The sequence below is a fragment of the Phalacrocorax carbo genome, chromosome 8 (assembly GCF_963921805.1).
Source record: "Phalacrocorax carbo chromosome 8, bPhaCar2.1, whole genome shotgun sequence".
In the NCBI taxonomy this organism is placed as follows: domain Eukaryota; kingdom Metazoa; phylum Chordata; class Aves; order Suliformes; family Phalacrocoracidae; genus Phalacrocorax; species Phalacrocorax carbo.
Genome location: NC_087520.1, coordinates 9,868,573 through 9,885,835, shown reverse-complemented (window position 1 = coordinate 9,885,835; position 17,263 = coordinate 9,868,573). Strand labels below are relative to the sequence as shown.

General features: G+C 39.7%; 1 protein-coding gene across 4 annotated transcripts in view; it reads left to right on the top strand.

Moving 5' to 3' along the window:
* EBF1 (EBF transcription factor 1) overlaps positions 1–17,263 on the top strand; it is a 282,991-nt gene that overhangs the window by 175,891 nt on the left and 89,837 nt on the right. For 2 of the 4 annotated variants that reach the window (XM_064458571.1, XM_064458570.1), the window contains exons 7-8: positions 1,392–1,473; positions 9,509–9,626. In XM_064458571.1, the coding sequence (XP_064314641.1) occupies positions 1,392–1,473; positions 9,509–9,626 (200 nt within the window). Of the gene's footprint in view, positions 1–1,391; positions 1,474–9,508; positions 9,651–17,263 lie in introns of all 4 variants that reach the window. The other 2 variants (XM_064458569.1, XM_064458568.1) reach the window with 1 other exon arrangement.

The following is a 17,263-nucleotide window of genomic DNA, read 5'->3' as shown; positions in this document are numbered from 1 at the left end:
GGTCAGTAGATCCAGTCCTTGATAATCCCAAGCATCACATCTTATAATCCTCTCATTACCTTACTTTTCTTTAATGAAAACACTCTCTTGTAGTTTCAATTTGTCCTTGCAGCCATTTGCCTAGTATGATTTTCTTGGCATGGAGGAACAAGCACCAAAACTGGCCCTGTTGAGGTGTGGCATCACAACTAGAGCAGGGCAAAGAATGCTGCTCATCAAAAAGGAATTTTCTGAAGCTGTTTACCCTGCAGTTTTGCCTTTCTTGGTGGCACTGTGTGCGAATTCTGCTGACCTAGCATTCAATTTGGGTGCTAAAAGATGGATGCTTGCAAAAGTTACCTTTCTGATTTAAAATAAAACAGGATCAAACAATTCCCCACCCTGCTTTTGTATATGGAAGCAGTCAGATTAGCTTCTGCTTAGTCAACTGATGGTTATTGCAAGTGTAATGCTGCTCTGGTTGCACTAAGTTTTAAACTTGCCATAGGATTAAATTTTGCACGGCTGAGCTTTAGTAGACCTTAGTCTGTAGTTTATTTTGGACAAAAGGTTGATAAACTTTGGCTCTCAGGGAGGAAGCCTGGAATCTGAGACCCACTATTATTCATTGACTTGTCTTTATGAGTTTACAGTCCACTGATGCATAACACTGAAGGAAATATTTTCAGTGAAATGTTTGCTTTTTTCTTTGGCTTTGTAAAATGCAGTGTCTTTTCTTAGAGATGTATGTCAGGGTCATATAGCTACTTCAGTGAACTGTGTATGGTCAGGAAATAGACTGCATTGAAAATATTTCATTTTTCCGTGAAGTCAGACTTTTAACGAAGATTTCCTCCCTTTTCATTTCAGGGTTTTGGTCTCCCACTAAGCACTATTTGAGCATTAATTTTATGCACAAACTGGGTTTAATTGTGGAAGGGAGATTGCAACTGTATGGAACATTTTCAGTATTTTTATATTAAATCAAGATTTGCACACAACAGCAAACTTGTAAAACAAAACCCCATTAAAGATAAGGGGATTTTCTTGGCTGCCATTTTTCTGTCCTTTTTGCTGTGCTGAAGTGTGTGTCTCTTACTTCCTTGTTGCTGTGGATGGCACAATGAGGTTGGTCATTTAGTGTGATAGAGGGACTGACTCTGCAAACTTTAATGGCTCTAACACAACAGATCTATTAATTTAATGCTTAAATATTTAGGATGTGCTTACACATTTTGCTGGATTGGGGCCCATGCAAGCTCTGCTCCCGCTTTGGATGGTCAGTGGGATGATTTGTCTGAGTTGAGAATACTAATGTAAATAAGGCTTTGTTGGACCAAATGTGCAGATGTCACATAGTACTGCTACACACTGTTTATAAGACGCTAACGTCCATTTCTCTTTCTCCACAGGTTCTTCTTGAAATTTTTCCTCAAATGTAACCAAAATTGCCTAAAAAATGCCGGAAACCCTAGAGACATGCGTCGATTCCAGGTCAGTCTGACATGCTTCCTCCTTTAAAAATCAGCAGCTGTTAGGGACAGAAGTACTTTGACCCAAACTAACCTAGTAATTCACTGGAAGATGCTAAAAACATAAGGTCATAGAATATTGCCTGAGGACTTCTTGTCACAGCAGAATTGGCAGGAAGTAGTTGGGTTTTCTTGCTCTGGATAAGAGAACTCTTGAAGATAATGTCGTCTCCATGGGAAGTGAAAGCATGAAAAGGAAAAATCAAAACGACCTCACCGTTGTTATAGGTTATGGGGCTACCCTGCTCTGAGATATTCACTTCTGCCCAGGGAAGTGTTTGCCTTTATGTAAACACTAAGCGAGCACCAGGTTTATTGGAAGGGGCAGAGGGGGGTATAAGAGCAATTAATAAAATCAGGCTCGTTACTATACTTCAGCAGTTATTCTTCAGCAGTGTTGAAGACTCACAAATGTGCATCAATGGGATGAAGGTCCATCCCTGTAATCAGCACTTGGGAAAAACTACCATTGGGTGTATCTTTCTTGGAACGTTTTGAGCTGGTATTTCCCTGCTGCTGCAGCACGTGACGGTGGGGTTTGGGAGCTGTAGTGTTGACACAGCTTCAGATGGCCAGGGACATTTTTTTATGCTACACCTATGTCCACAACTACTTTTGGGATTAAATACAGCACTGCCCCTTGGGGACATGATCTGCACTTGCCGTCCCCAGTGCTGGCAGCAGAGTGCTGTGGTGGCAGTGCTGAGAAATAGTTGCTCCAGCCCCTTTTTTGAAGGCGTGGTCCTTTGACTGTGCCAATGCTTTACCTTAGTATGTGCTGAATAAAAATATAGGGTAGAGAGCCAAAGGACCTTCTCTTTTGATGGGAGGAGTGTATAGCGCCCAGGGAGAAAACACGATAGAGTCTGTCAGTGGGGATTTGCCTCAGGGTTCTGAGGAACAAATAGGAGATTTGTCCCATAGACTACATGGGTCGTCTCTGGAGGAAGACAACTCCAAAAGACGGCTGCTTTCTGCAGTAGGTTAGGACCTTGTTTGCTTCTTTTCCAGCATTGTTGCACTTAAGTAAAAGTGCTAAATGCTATGTAAATGACAATATTATTTATATGTAGAACATAATGTCTTTTGTTGAACTGCTTAATTGCAACAGCGCTGGAAGGCAGAAGGGTGTTATCTACCCCTCTGAGCATAGAAGTGCAGAAGTGAGGAGATGTGGCCAGAGGGATTAAATTAATCAGTATAAGAGCTAGCATTAGCATGGCAGAGCCCTTGGCTTCTCACCCCACACTCCTCCCTCCTTCACATTTCTCCTGTGATTTGAGAGGGCATTATCACTGAAGGAGAAAGCGGAAAAAGGACTCTCACCAGCACAGGGATTTAGGCCAAGCAGTCACCCCTGGGGCCTGTCAGAGCTTGCTTCACAACATGTACACTCTGCTGGGTTTGTGCTCGTCCAGGCTAGAGGCTGATTTTCATATGGTAATGCCTTTGTGTGTTCTCTCAGAACAGCAATCAGGAGCCTGTGTCGGCGAGTAGGTAGGACATAGGAAAGGTTGTTGATCTCTTGACTTGTAAAGACATTCTGTCATACAAACCCAGCTTCACAGCAGTTGAGCTTTCCGTGTGTAAACAGAGACTGCTTAATTACACAGGTCATGTCAATTAGTGTGACCTTAGCATTTTCAAGAAATTAATCACTTTCAGCCAAGCGAACCACTCATGTTATAATACAGGGTGGTATTGAAGCTTGCAGCATTCTGTTAAGTGCCCAAGCTTATTGTTTTACAATAGCTTCTTTTTTTCTTTTTCTTTTTCTTTTTCCCTTTTTTCTTTTTCCCTTTTTTCTTTTTCCCTTTTTTCTTTTTCCCTCTCCTCTCCCTCTCCTCTCCCTCTCCTCTCCCTCTCCTCTCCCTCTCCTCTCCCTCTCCTCTCCCTCTCCTCTCCTCTCCCTCCCCTTCCCCTTCCCCTTCCCTCTTATTGCTCTTTTAGTAATACACTTCTTAAAATAAAACAGCCAGACTCTACAGAATCCAGGCTTCGTTTATCATTTCTTAGGGTGAAAAGGGCCATGCATACACACAGTATCTCCATGATATGAGGCACCTAGATGTTCGAGACAACGTTGTATAGGAACCAAGTGAAATCTGGGCCCCAATATTTCAAAGCTACCTTTGAAATATTGCCAGTGACTTACAAGGGTTCTAATAGTTATGTGAAAGTTCTGATTAAAAACTATGAGAGTAAGATATTTCCAGATACTTTTAAAATAGTAGCATTCTCTTTTTACACAAAAAAATGGAGACTTTCCTTTCCTTTACTTCATTCCCCTATCTGTGCTGGACTATTAAGGTGTCCAGAGACCTGTCCATCTTTTGGCCCTGGTCTCTCATTCATCAGTCCCCAAAAGTTGCTAGGAGTTATCAGAACACAGATTGTAGATTGTGGTTTTGGTGGGAGAAATAGTGAAGGGCCAGGGACATGCATCTTGCACTATCTAAGGACTGGCCCTGCGGAAAATTTCCTTCCTTAGTAGGTTTTTTTTGTGTGGGATTTTTTTTCCCCCTGCAGCAGGGAATTGCCTGATTATCATATGGTATAAGAGAGGTTAAGAAAGTACAGGGAAAAGGCAAGAGTATTTGTTGATTCAGGGCGACGTGTGTGTGAAACTTCATTCAGACTCACATATAGAAATTAATTAGGAAGTTTTATCCTGAGCTTTGTGTGCAAATGAAATAGTGTGATAAGTAACATAAAAGCAGTTGTGAGCCTTGAAGGAAATACATTTCTCTGCATGTATGAGACGTCCAGGCATGTGACAATTGGAGCAGTGTCAAGTGCCAGCAAAAGTGTGTGTTGGAACAGTGCTGGCCCTGACTGTGTTAGTTGTGTCTCTATTAGCAGAAGACGACAGAGAGGAGAAGTCAAGTGCTATGCAGGGACTCAAGACAGTTGAGTGGAGCGCTCAACTATGCTACAGACTCCCTGCTTGTCCTTAAGAAAATAATTTAATCTCTGTGTGTTTATCAGACCAATTGCACAAAACATTTAGTGATATCACCCCTTTGTCCAACCTTGCGCTTTTGTTCCAGAAACACCATGGAGCAGATGCTCGGTCTGGTTTTGCATTCTTATTCACAATAAGTCATCAGTCTTGGTGGGATGGGCTGTAGTGTCCCAATTAGTAGTAATAAAAATAATAATTCTAAGTAGATGGTATCATGGGTGAACTCTGCTCAGATTTGCTTTTTTAGCACTAAGAATTCATTTGTACAACCTAAACAGTTTTGTATGTTATTGTAATTAATGAAATCCAGGTGTCCTAGTTATCTTGTTGTTCTTGTTTTAGTGCAACTGCTTGCAAACTGACACATGTCAAGTTTTAATTTAGGGGAAACTTTTCAGACTGAGTCACTCCATAAAACCCCAAATATTCTTTTATTATGAAAACCTTGAAAGTCACTTAGAAATTGCCATGCTGTTTGACTCTGTTACCACAACCTCTTCCTCAGCCTAGGCTGCTAGTTTGCCTCCATGGGATGCTGCCACTCATGTTTGAATTGAAGCCACTTGTGTCTTGTGGCAAATTTGCATAAGAGACAGAGATGATGCCTCATGAATCCCAGATAATGGAATTTGGACATTCAAGGCTCCATACCCAGAGAAGGGAAGGAGGAAAAAAAGAAAAAAAAAAAAAAGAGGCTGAAAAAGAGCAGTGAGAGCTGTGGCCCAATTCAACAAACGTGAGCAAAATTACTGAATGTATTGTATTTATGTGCTTTAAGTTAGGTGCCCTTTTAAGTGTCTTAAAATCAAGAGTTGTCTTTAAATAGTTATTTTTAGTTACTAGAATAAAGAAGTCAGTGCATTGTAGGAAGAGGTCACCAAGTGGTGATGAAAATAAAGATATTGCTCAAGCCATTTCTGCATAGCTTTCAAACAGCAGCAAACACAGGAGTTACAAGTTTAACACTAATGACACACTTCAAACCTGGAAATTATCTTTATCAGATTTTCTCTGCCTTTGCCATTGGATGTCCGGGACATTGCTAAAATATCAGATCCCTAACCATACACTGGAGAAAATTAAAAGCACAAGGATCATGCTATGTCTTAATCAGTTAGCAAAGCTTAATGGGCTGTGGTTAAAAATGAGGAGTCATGCAATGCTTAGTTTTGATATATTAGGTGAGGTACTATAACAAATAAACAGGCCGAGTGCTAAATGTTGATCTGCAGTCTCCTGGTCTCTGAATAAATTTTTTTCTTTAACTAAGCTCCAGAGTATTCACAAACTGAACTATTTAATGTCAGGCAGAATAATTCACAGAGCCTTGATACGTTAATGCAGTTGATAGTGCCAACTTCATTGAAGAAAGCTGTAAACTGATGTGTTTCTTTCATACCTCTGTCTCCCCTGGTGTTGATACAGGATTTAAATTCAAAACTATGAAGGGCTAAAGCTAAAGCTCAAAATCATTTTCCATGTTTGCCTGTCCCAAATTAAAACTGTGTTTTGTTGACAAAATTTGGAAAGGTTTGAGATTTGGCAGGCCTGGTTGTCCCTGTGCTTACATTAATGTGTCAGCACCTCATTAATCATTTATTAAACTGTAGTGTGCCTTTTCCTCTTGCTATGGTCTGTGTTTTAGGATGCCTCAGTGCCCATTCCACATATACTTTGGCTCTCCCCTCCCCCTAATTTTATGATTCCTCCACAAATTAGTTTTAGCATGTGCTTTAACTTGAACGTATCCCAGTCATTTCAAAATCAAAATGAGGAGAGTGTAGTATTTTCTTAGATTAAAAAATATGAGTAGAACTTGTAAGTATGTAAGTGCTCTGTAGCAATCCAAGTACGTAACTGTGGCACACAATGTTCAAAGTGTATTTTTTCTCTGTTAGAGAGAACTTTAGGGGCATTAATATTTTGTTAGTGCGGTGTATGTTCAGTATTCCTGTATTAATGAGGTTTTTGCATTTAAAGAATTAAGCAGTGAGTGTGTGGTGCTTCTTACAGGTGCACTATGAATAATCATTTTTTATAATAAGGTTACATAAAGTAACCACTTTTTTTTTTTTTTTTTCTGCATTTCCTGAGACTGGAAACAGTTTCTCTTGGGGATTCCTTTTATAGTTTCTTCTGCTAACGACACCAAAGAACCACACCAATGTGGTCTCTTTGTAGTAAATCAAGCTTTCTGCTCAGGAGGTAGGTAGGGAGGCACTGTTAAGTAATTCAAAATATGTTGAATCAACAGTTTTGGAAACCTGAGGGGGGAAAATTAAATGTAGATTTACTCACATAAAACTGACCTCACTAGGATTGTTTCCTCGAGTTAGTTCCTAGAAAAATGCACGTATAAAGACAAGTACTTGTATAAACATTTTTCACAGTTTTGAGCCCTAACTTGCTATTATTACTCTTGATCTATTATTTTTCTGGAATCCTATTTCTAGAAACATTCAGATTTGGGTTTCAGCACTGGATCGATCAACTTTAGTGGGAAATCTGTGTGTACCTATCCAGTTTTAGGATTGGGGGAAATATTTTATGTTGTAGCCATTGTTATTAATTGTAATAGATTTAATTTTCATATGAATCTAAGCAGACTCATGGAAAAAGATAAAGAGCTGGCTGTGACAGGCAATGCCAGCCTAAGGATTTGGCTCAAAATCCAAGTTGCAAAGAATTTACAATGGCTGCAAGTGCACAAATAAGATTGCAAACCCTGAGCCACTTACTCTAAGATCATATTTTATTGAAAATATCATAAACTTTATTCTATCCCTGAGGAATGCAATGGATAAATTACTTTTGAAATCCCTTTTGGAATTTTGTATATGGGGCTTGGGTTTTTTTCCCCCCCTTAGTTTGATTTCAGAAAAACTTACCTACAGTGTTTGATGCTTTCTTTTTCCCAAATTTCCATCTGTTAGAGCTCTTGAATCATTTATTCTGTATTTTAATATCTTTCACTTAAAACATGCACAAAACTCTATTGCCTGGAATGCCATTCTGAGGACGGTTTTAGGATCCTTTAGGTGTAAACTATTCTCTTTTGTATTCCTCTTTTTAAAGACAAAGACTTTGGGATTAGCTATGGGCAATTTAGCAGTGTTGTTTATATTTTTGAGCATTTTAATCAGTGGTCAGAAATAGGTGGAAAATTTTTTCTTTAACTTTTTTTTTTTAGATCTAATTCAAGTGATGAAATTGAATTGTTGTAAGTGATCATTTAAGTGTCCCCATTTGACCAACTTTGAGAGGCAGCAGCTTCCTGAGAGAGTTGAAGCAATGTTTGCCAATCCTTGTAAAGCATTTCACCTCTTCAGAGGCTAAAGCCTCTCAAAACCAAGAACAATTAAAGCAAGAGCCTTTCAGAGCGACTGGGGAATTCAGCAAAATAAATCAGAAATCCTCTGCCGTGGCTCTGGAGGCTTGCCTCATTATAAGAGCAGATCTATTAGCCCCCTTGCCATTGTCTTTCATTTCTCAAGTGAGGTGATTCTAATTAAATTAATCTGCATGTCAATCTATCGGTGATCAATCAAAAGGGCTGAGGTCCCCCTTTGCGGCAGTGTGCTTGCGGCTGACAGGGGCTGATAATGGAGGAAGAAATAAACTGTCGAGCAAAGTTAATTAGTCAACATAATAGGTGGATTAAACAGGAGCTGCTGATTGCTGTTTCACATGTCGAAGCATGAGGTGGGAGCTGAAACTGCAATTAACAGACAATTATTATATTTGGTTGTAAGAGGTCGCATGAATAAACATATCTCTGCGGGTTTCAGTTTTTAATCCCTTTCCCTGTTTAATGTAAGGAGAAGTGTAGGTCATTTCTTCTTATTGTTTTAGTCAAAGTTCTCAAAGGCAATGCGTGCTCCTGGCAAACCAGCAGCCAGCTGAAGGCCAAATCTGGGGTAAAACCCTGGGAATGCTATACTTTGCTGGGAAAAGACTGTGGGAGGGGGTGGCTGAATGAAAGCCAGGGAGGCTATGAGGTCGCTTGGTCTGAGTGGGGTGGGAGGAGACCTGATGTGATGAGCTTGCAGGTCTGCCAGGGACTTGCCCCATGCATTCCCCCTTTCCTTCACAATGGTTCATGGCTCAGGTGCCCTCAGCCTGAACAGGGTTTTCCTATAGGATGGTGCCTGCTGAATCTCAAGGTTGACAGGTCCCTCTGGACACCTCTGAGCAGTTGGGTCTTCTAGTCTGGACCCAACACACTCACCCGTTTGTCCCTGCTGGGCTGGCTCCTCTCCTGCCCTAGGCGGCTCGGGGGAGCAGAAGTGTTGGATCCTGCCTCCACAGCAGTGCTTCTCTGCCTCCCTCCCCTCACCTCAAACCAAACCCCAGGTGTTGACATTGAGATAAGTTGAGAAATACAAATAATTCTAATGCTGGATGAATAGGGTTGTGTTCTCCAGATCAAGACCCCACTGTCAAGCATACATGTGTACACAAACATACCTATACATACTCCCTGAGATAGAGCTTGGGAGAAATTTGGGCAAGTTCAACAACCTGTAGTGACTGTACTGAAGAGAGAACAGTAGAGAAGGGTGTGGGGAGGCATGCAACAACTCTCATTACAACTTCACAAAATACACTTTTGTTTTCTTTTATTCTGAATCGATTCTCATTTGCAATGTCAACACCTCTATCTACTTCAGCATGGAAACTGAAGGATAATTTATGGTGAAACACAGCTGCCCTTGTATATAGGGGAAAAAGTACTTAATAAAGGTCTTCTTGTTAAAATGATGGTTAACAGTGTGCCGTCTGCCATGCAGCTACAAACTCTGCAATTTAACTTAAAACTGCATCAAAAGCTTGTGATGCCACAGACACACTCATCAATAGCGTCTCTTGTTAGATTTGTACAGCATAAGCACCAGTTATTATGTGAAATAGCTATGCAATTTTCTACAGCTCCCAGCTGTTATTTATTTAACTGAGTTTATTACACTCTGTGCTTCTTAAAAAACATACGTATATGTAAAAATTTTCCTCCATTTTGCTCTTGTGCTTGCAGGTTGTGGTGTCTACAACAGTCAATGTTGATGGCCATGTGTTGGCAGTGTCGGACAATATGTTTGTACACAACAATTCCAAGCACGGGCGGAGAGCTCGAAGACTTGATCCCTCGGAAGGTACGCCTTCTTATCTGGAACATGGTAGGCATATAATTTTCATTGGTTGGCATTGCTACTTTAAATGTGGATTTATTTGGTTTGTGTTTCTGGCTACTGGTTCAAATTGTCCTGTAACAGTTTATATCTTTGGGACTGCGTATTTTAAAGAGACTGACCTCCAGACCAAGGGGGAATTTTTCAAGTAGGTCAGCACTAAATGTAGTGAAATGATGAATGAGTAGGCAAACACGGGTGCAGAGTCTGTCCTGACCTGTGTGTCAGTCAAGCATGGTGATTTCTTTGTTTGTTTGTTTGCATCTATTCAGCACCCAAGATTGGAGTCTGATCAAATTGCCTTGATTTTTGACTGTGCATCTCAAGGATGTTTCATATTTTCTGAAAGCACCCAAATTTCAGATTGGATTTCTTCTGTCTATAGAGTGAGCTCTGTAGGAGATTCAGCTATTCCTTTGAATTTCCCTAAATGAAAGCTGAGCCCTTTTGGAAATCCATCTGCTTACTCAAGCCATGGACGAATGTTCTCTTCTGGCTCCAGCTGTGCCAGCTGAGGAAGCTGCTCTTCCCTGCATGCCACAGCTGCTTGTCTCTCCTCCCTGCTGCAGGCTATGCTACACCATGGACATGCCAGCTAAGATGGTTGTCTGATTGCTCCTTGGTCCCCTTCAGTCCAAAGAAGTTCATTTGAGTTAAACTGTTTAAATAGTAACTCTTGCCAGTCTAGCTTATTTTGCTGAAATGATTGAAAGAGAAATGGTGCAAAGCAATTTGTCTGGCTTTTCTGAAAGGACAGTAAACCCCAGCAAGGGTGGGATAGGGGCACATGGCGGGAAGCAGCCTGGGGGACAGTAATCTTTTCCAAGATCAGCTGGTCCTGGAAGAGAACATCTGCTGGTGACTGTAGGTGCTTAAAATGGGAGCTGCTGAGTGCAAATGTACTTTGAAAAATCTGGATTTGATTAATGTTTTGTTTTGCTCTTTGTCCTCAAAGTTGATGACTACTGCTAAAAACCAAAACAAAAACAGAGGGTATTTCACTCCCGTCTCCCTGTTCCAGCTTGGTAGAAAAGCTCTTTGTCTTCAAAGCTGTTTGTAATCCTAAATTCAATAGGTTCTTACTCCCTCTAAGAGATGTGTATCCTCAGCTTCCATTGAAGTAGTTGAGTGTAAAAGGCACCAGTCCTTTATGATGGTTTGTTTCACAAATATTTGCCAAGGATCTGATGAATAATTGAATAGATTTTTCCAGAGTTTGAAGATAAAATTTTCCCTGGGAAAGTGGATGCCACTCAGAAAAATATTCACTAGATATGTTAAAAGAAATTATTAATACTGAGAAATGAGCAAATGTGTGGGTTTCAACTGCTCAGTGGATTCCTGTGGAAATAGCTTTCTATTCTGTTTATGCTTTCAGGCATCAGTCCTGCAAGCACTTATGCATATATTTAAGATTATGCGCACATATGGTCCTGTTGGGATCAATGAGGCTTCTTGTGTCAGTAAAGTTGAGGGTATTGATAAGTGTTTGCAGAATCGGGTCTGTAGTTCACACTTACTAACCTAAAATTCTTAGCTCAGCAGCGTTTCTCATTATATAAACATAACTTACATCTGTATTTATTTAGCTCTAACTTTTTATGTAGGCTATGAGCCATTTTCAGCCATAATTCATGTTATAGAATTTTTTTTTCATCCTGCCAACAACCTAATTTAATAAACAAACCACTGTCATAATTTTTGCTGAATTTTGTTAAGGAATGTACGAACTCTGTCTTTATTAATTAGCAGAAGGCAGAACATTACAAAAGGAAACTTCTCTCTGTTTGACTTTGTAATCTTTCCATTAAGTCTAGTCTTCAGAAAGACACTCCTATTTTTTACTTATATTCCTACTAAAGCAGATGTCATCTTTTCTTCCCTTCCCCCACCCCCCACCCCGCCCCCGCCCTTGCAGTCTTCTCAGTGCATGCTTTTGGTCAAAGCAATACTTACTTTCTCATACATAAATGTTCTTATTCACAAGCATGGTGTAATAGCATCTTATTTTAACACAGCTATTGTTCCACTTCTACTACCTAAGGGATTCTGTTAGCAAAAAGAAACAAAAAATGATAATGCTACGCTTACATATCTACACAAACCCTAGTTACTGTGCTAACATTAAAAGTCAATTTATGCAAAATATCTCCATGTGTACGTTTTGTGGGAAAGGTGATTTTTCTAATCTACTTTCTTAGGCACCTCTCAAGCGACCTCATAAAGGAACTCCTAGTAAATTCTTACTTTTGAATGGCAACCTCCATGCTACAAAATTGCACGCTTCCCAAAGGCTTGGTAGAGCCTTTCTTTTTAACCTGAATCCTTCAATCCATCTCTCCAGGAACTCTATACATATTTGAGTCCAAGAGACTGGAAAAAAAATTCTGTAATTGTTTTAAATGTTGGTATTAGATGTCTAAAACACTTAACTAAATAAAAAAAACCAAAACCAAACAATAGGAAGAGTCCCAACTGGGCTGAATGCTATTGAATTTTGGGCAACCACCACGACCCTTAGACCCATTGGAACAGATGACAGTTTCCTCCACTGAAATTAATTTGTACTTTTAGTTTGAGTCACAAAGTAGATTATTTTTCTTCAGTTTTTGGAATTTCTATCTTGTATAATATCTTCAAGTGTAAGTAGCAGAGACAGTTGGTTTGCCCTTCCTCTCTCCAGCTTTTCTGCCTCCTGCAGGCAGATTGACCTAAACAGTATCTGTAAGTGGGGAAGCGGGAAGCTAACGTAGTCATGGCTAGTTTGTCGCTCATTTATTGCTCTGGAGAGCAGCTTCTGATCATAGGTTTTTAAACGCTGGGATCTAACTATAACATGCCCAAATGTATTCCCCTGTACCTTTCTGTATGTTTAACTCTCTAACACAACTATCCGATCGCAACAGAGATGAATGCCTGACTGTGAGGACTGGGGATGTAGCAATAAGGTGTGCTTATTGCCTAGTTTAGTTAGACAATATCCATCTTATTTTTTCCTTACAAAGCTGTGTTGGGACATGCTGTTCTTAAACATGGAGTTGCAGTTTCTGTGACACCGAAAAGAGACTTTGGGTGCCAAAAAGCTGGAAAGAAAGCTTTACCTCCCAAGCCACTCAGGAGCCTGGTGTCTTCACATTTGGGTTTTACCATCTCATTAGCAGGTAGCCTGGATTATTTTTGGGACACCCAACACATCTCTATTTATATCTTGCTTGTCAGACAGTAAAATGAAAGTTCCTTTTCGTAGCTCATCTCTCTGAATATAACCAGAAACCTAGATCATGGTTTCATATCCACACAACTGTCCTCCTTGAAACCAGTGGGTTAAGAAGTTCATATTTCAAATAAATATATCTATCTTTCAAAAGTAATAGCTGGCAGAGGCCAATTATTTAATACATCTCTGTGTGGTATAAATAGGGTAAACCACAGTAATCTGTGGTTTTCAATAATTATCACTTTTTCATTTGCAAATAGTTGGATCATCACTTGTTTTATATTTATGGTAAACCAGAAAGCCGGTGTGGTTGACCTTTCTAAATTGTACATATATAGTAAGATGTATAGTGAAGAGCCAGTAGGCCCCAAACAACGGAATATATTTCAGCTTGTAGTTCATCCCAGGGTATCAATTTTAAAAGCAAAATCTTTCCAGTGCAATTTAAGTGACTAGCTTATGGAAGGGGGGAATTCTGACAGGGTTTGCAACAACCCTTTTCAAGTTTACCAGCATGAAGTCCGCTGCTGCAGATGTCTGCAAAGTTTCCAGTTAAAACTGTCGTATCACTGCAAAGTAAAAATTATTTTTCCCCCCAAATCCTTGAATGACTTTACAAGAATGTAAAGCCAATTGCAGCATCAGTTTCTCTGTTATTTTTCCTCACTGGCAGAATGCAATGCCCTCAAAAAATGATAGTCCCTGAGACCCTGTCAGTTTGCATGCTCTAACACTTTATTATCTAATGATCTAATATGCAACAAGGCAAAGAGGGGGTGCTTATCACCCTGACAGGATGCCTAAGAGAAGTGACTAAATTACTTTATGTACCATTAGCAGTAGCTGCCACGGTGAACTCACTGTGAGCATTTATGCAAATATTCCTGAATACATTCAAGTGGCCTTGTCAGGAAGACGACTGACAAGCAGCTTAAATGCTTGGGTTTTTAAAGGGACAGTTTTATTTCTTTTTCTTTTCCTTCCTCCTCGTCCTCCATAGGAGAGCGCTGAAGAATTAGGTGATGGTGAGGTTTGCTGGCGATTTGGTTCTGAGTCAGCTGAAGAGCAGCAAAAGATGAAAGATGCAGGGTAGAAATAAGGACAAATTATAAGACATATTGTCAGAATTTACAGATAGAAGAAGAGACAACCATAATTTCTAAAGCAATGAAATGTACATATATTTGTGTGCATATATATATCTAAAATAGGTCAGTATATAACAAAACCGTTATTGGTGGCTGCCTTATGCTGGAAATGATAGTGCACGGCTGGATTATTTGATCACTCTATTGTGGTACCTGAGACAGTCAAGCTTTTACAATGTTGTTTTAGTTCATGATAGTAATGAGTGATTCAGACCATTTGCTGTCTGCAGGTGCAAAACCTCCTGCAGTAAATGAAGAGTAGTAGTTGCTGTGCCTCAGCTGGGTACGTCAGGTAGATCCTCTCTTCAGCAATGGGGCATTCAAAGAGCTTTTCTTGCCAATCCTGCCCATCCTGGGCGATCTGAGAGCTCACAGTCATCACAGTAGGCGCATTCACGGATTTTCCAATAAATCTTCAGATTTGGAAGCAAAAATGATTGCTAGGCTGTGTCTTAGTCATTCAGATATTTTCTATTTAGGTCAATAAAAAAGGAAAGTTTTCTCCCACATTATAAACTATTTTGAGAGGATAATCTTTAAAATAAAGCTTTGAGACTGACTGCCTTGAAGTATCATCGTTATCTAGTCTGACTGTAACAGGTTTGTTGAGAACAGTCATTGTATATCTTGAATTTAGGTGCATGTGCTGGGCACTCCAGTTGATGATTCCTGAAAGATGCTCAGAAATCTGACTTAGTGACCTGGTTCTTGTGCTGTAAGTGGCTTTGCCACAACATTAACCACTACATTTTTAGGGGTGTGGAGATTCATGAAGACGACACCCCTATCAGTTCCATTTAAACATTTCAACCCCGAATCCCTTGGTGTTGCACGTGTCCATGCTAGTTGATGAAACTGTTAATACAAGATAGAGTACTGGCTGAAGCAAAAAATATTAGCAAGTTGAGAAAAGTTAATCTTCAAAACTTGATACATTTTACCTTTAGATGGTATAGGTTCAGATTCTTAATCAAAGTTAGGGACTACTGCATTCGCAAACTGGCCGGGTTTAAACAAAGAAACTTTAATGTTTGACTTGCTTCATCTATGGGTGGAAGCACCTGTTATATCTTAGTGCTTCACTTAAGAATGTTTTTGTGATTATGTGAAAAATATAAACACACAAGCATTTTCCGCACCAGATCATTCCGTATAGAGAAATGCAGTGGGGCTTGATTTATTATTTAGAAGGGAAATATTGATAAAAAATATTAGGATTCTACCACTCCACTTGAGGGGATCTTGTATGTTATTCTGAGTTAGGTCTGGTTTCTAATTTATTTTCTATGAGGGAAGAATACCTAGGGTTGTTGGACATCTCTATGCATACACAAGGGAAAAAATGTGACTTTCAGAACATTGCACAACATGGATAGTAATAACAGTAAGTGAGCCTTGATATACTGAAGGATTGCAAAACTTCAAGCTGGAAATCATTTTCTTTACTTTTGCCAAGTTGTCTTTTTCATATCGGTTCCTTCATAAATGCAGTGACTCATAAATTCAGGCAATTTTTTACATAATGGCTTGTTATGTGTTCTTGGAGCTTGACCTCACCAAGTGTATAATATTAACCTCTTCGCTGCCCTGTGGACTTACTGTATGCTTCTAATATAAGTGAGCACATCAGGACTGGATTTGTCCAGTATGTGTACTCAGATGGAGCTAGGGCATTTGTCTCTCTGAAGAGACAAAACATGGCCAGAAAGTTCAGGTGTTTCACTTGAGAGAATTTGTAGACAGAGTCTCCAATATGATCTCAGCAAGATTTTAACTCTAGGGATTACTGAAGTAAGTTGCCAAAACTATGGCCAGTTCTCTGCAGGTTGCAAATGTTAAATCAGGACATAAAATCTTCCTAAAAAGTATATGACAAGTTGGGGAGAAGGTAAGGCTTTGAGTAATTCCTCACCCAGGAACTGCTGGGTGATGTTCTCTGGTGGGTGCTATGCAGGATATCAGGCTCTGTGATCAAAATGGGCCCATTAGGAGTAAAATCCTGGGATCCCTCAGGTTCCAAAACAGAGCAGAGCTCAGATTCGTACAGCTCCAATTTAGGTAGCCAAAAGTGTTAACTAAATTATGTCCCACAGAAGTATGCTGATGTCTTTTTCTGATCTTCATCAGAGCAGAGTAGCCGTCTGCAGGCCAAGACCCTTTCTTCCTCTTTGGATATTACTGAGAATTTCACAAGAACTGGGTGGGTGGGTAGGTGGAGCTGCCGTTCTCACAGCCAGTCACACAGAACAGAAAGCAGAAAGTCTTCTGTTTCTATTTGTCTGGGTCATAAATCAGCAATTAAGGAGAGGTACTCAAAAGCTTAGAATATCTGGCTGCAATTTTGATCTTTCAAAATTTGTTTTTAGTCTGAGGCTAAATGAAAACAAGATTTAAAATATTTTCTGGGAGGTGGATTTTTAATGGTTGATTTGGGTGAGGAGATTCCAGAATTTCAGTTCCGCCATTAGGTTGTAGGTATTTCATGAAGTTGGAGGTTGAGTTTGTGATTATTTTTTTTTTTGTTATTTAAACAATATTTCATAACGTATATGTACTAACACTGCTGCTGCCATGCCTCAGGAGACTTAAGAGATACCGTTTGAAGTATTCTAGTCTTTAATAAAAAGGATTGTTGTTACATAATGGCAATGGAAATACTTCCTGAAAAGTCTAGTTTGGGTACTCCAATTACCACAGTTAGAAAGGATTCTTGCTTGACAGTCACTTATCAGGCATCTAGTGTCGCGTCTAATTGAAAAAGGAAAAAAAAAATGCTACAATGGAAGCAGGAGATACCTTGATTTTAAAAAGATAAGGTGTGGCAGTTTCTACCCATGAGCAGCTGCCCTTTATGTTTTTCAAATAAATGAAAAATAAAACAGCCCTTCCCCCAGAATATCTAAACGATGTCAAACTGTGATATGTTGTTACCCTCTATTGTCACGAGGATGTCATGAATTTGTGGAAAAATAGTACCTGGATGAAGATAGAGTGCATTTTGCCAATTTCCCAGAGGAGCTTTCAGAACTGTGCTCCCAAAATTACAAAGAGAAGAAAACATGGGGAAAACTGTCATTAAAATTTGATACAGATTCGTGTGAAAAAACCTGTTTTGTTACAGCAAAGAGAAAAGGGAGAAAAGTTCGGATGGAGATTCTCCACCCACCATGAGCGTTGACTCTTATTTTTGAGAGTTAGACCAACCACTTTCTGAAGGTTTGACGTTTCTCTCCAGA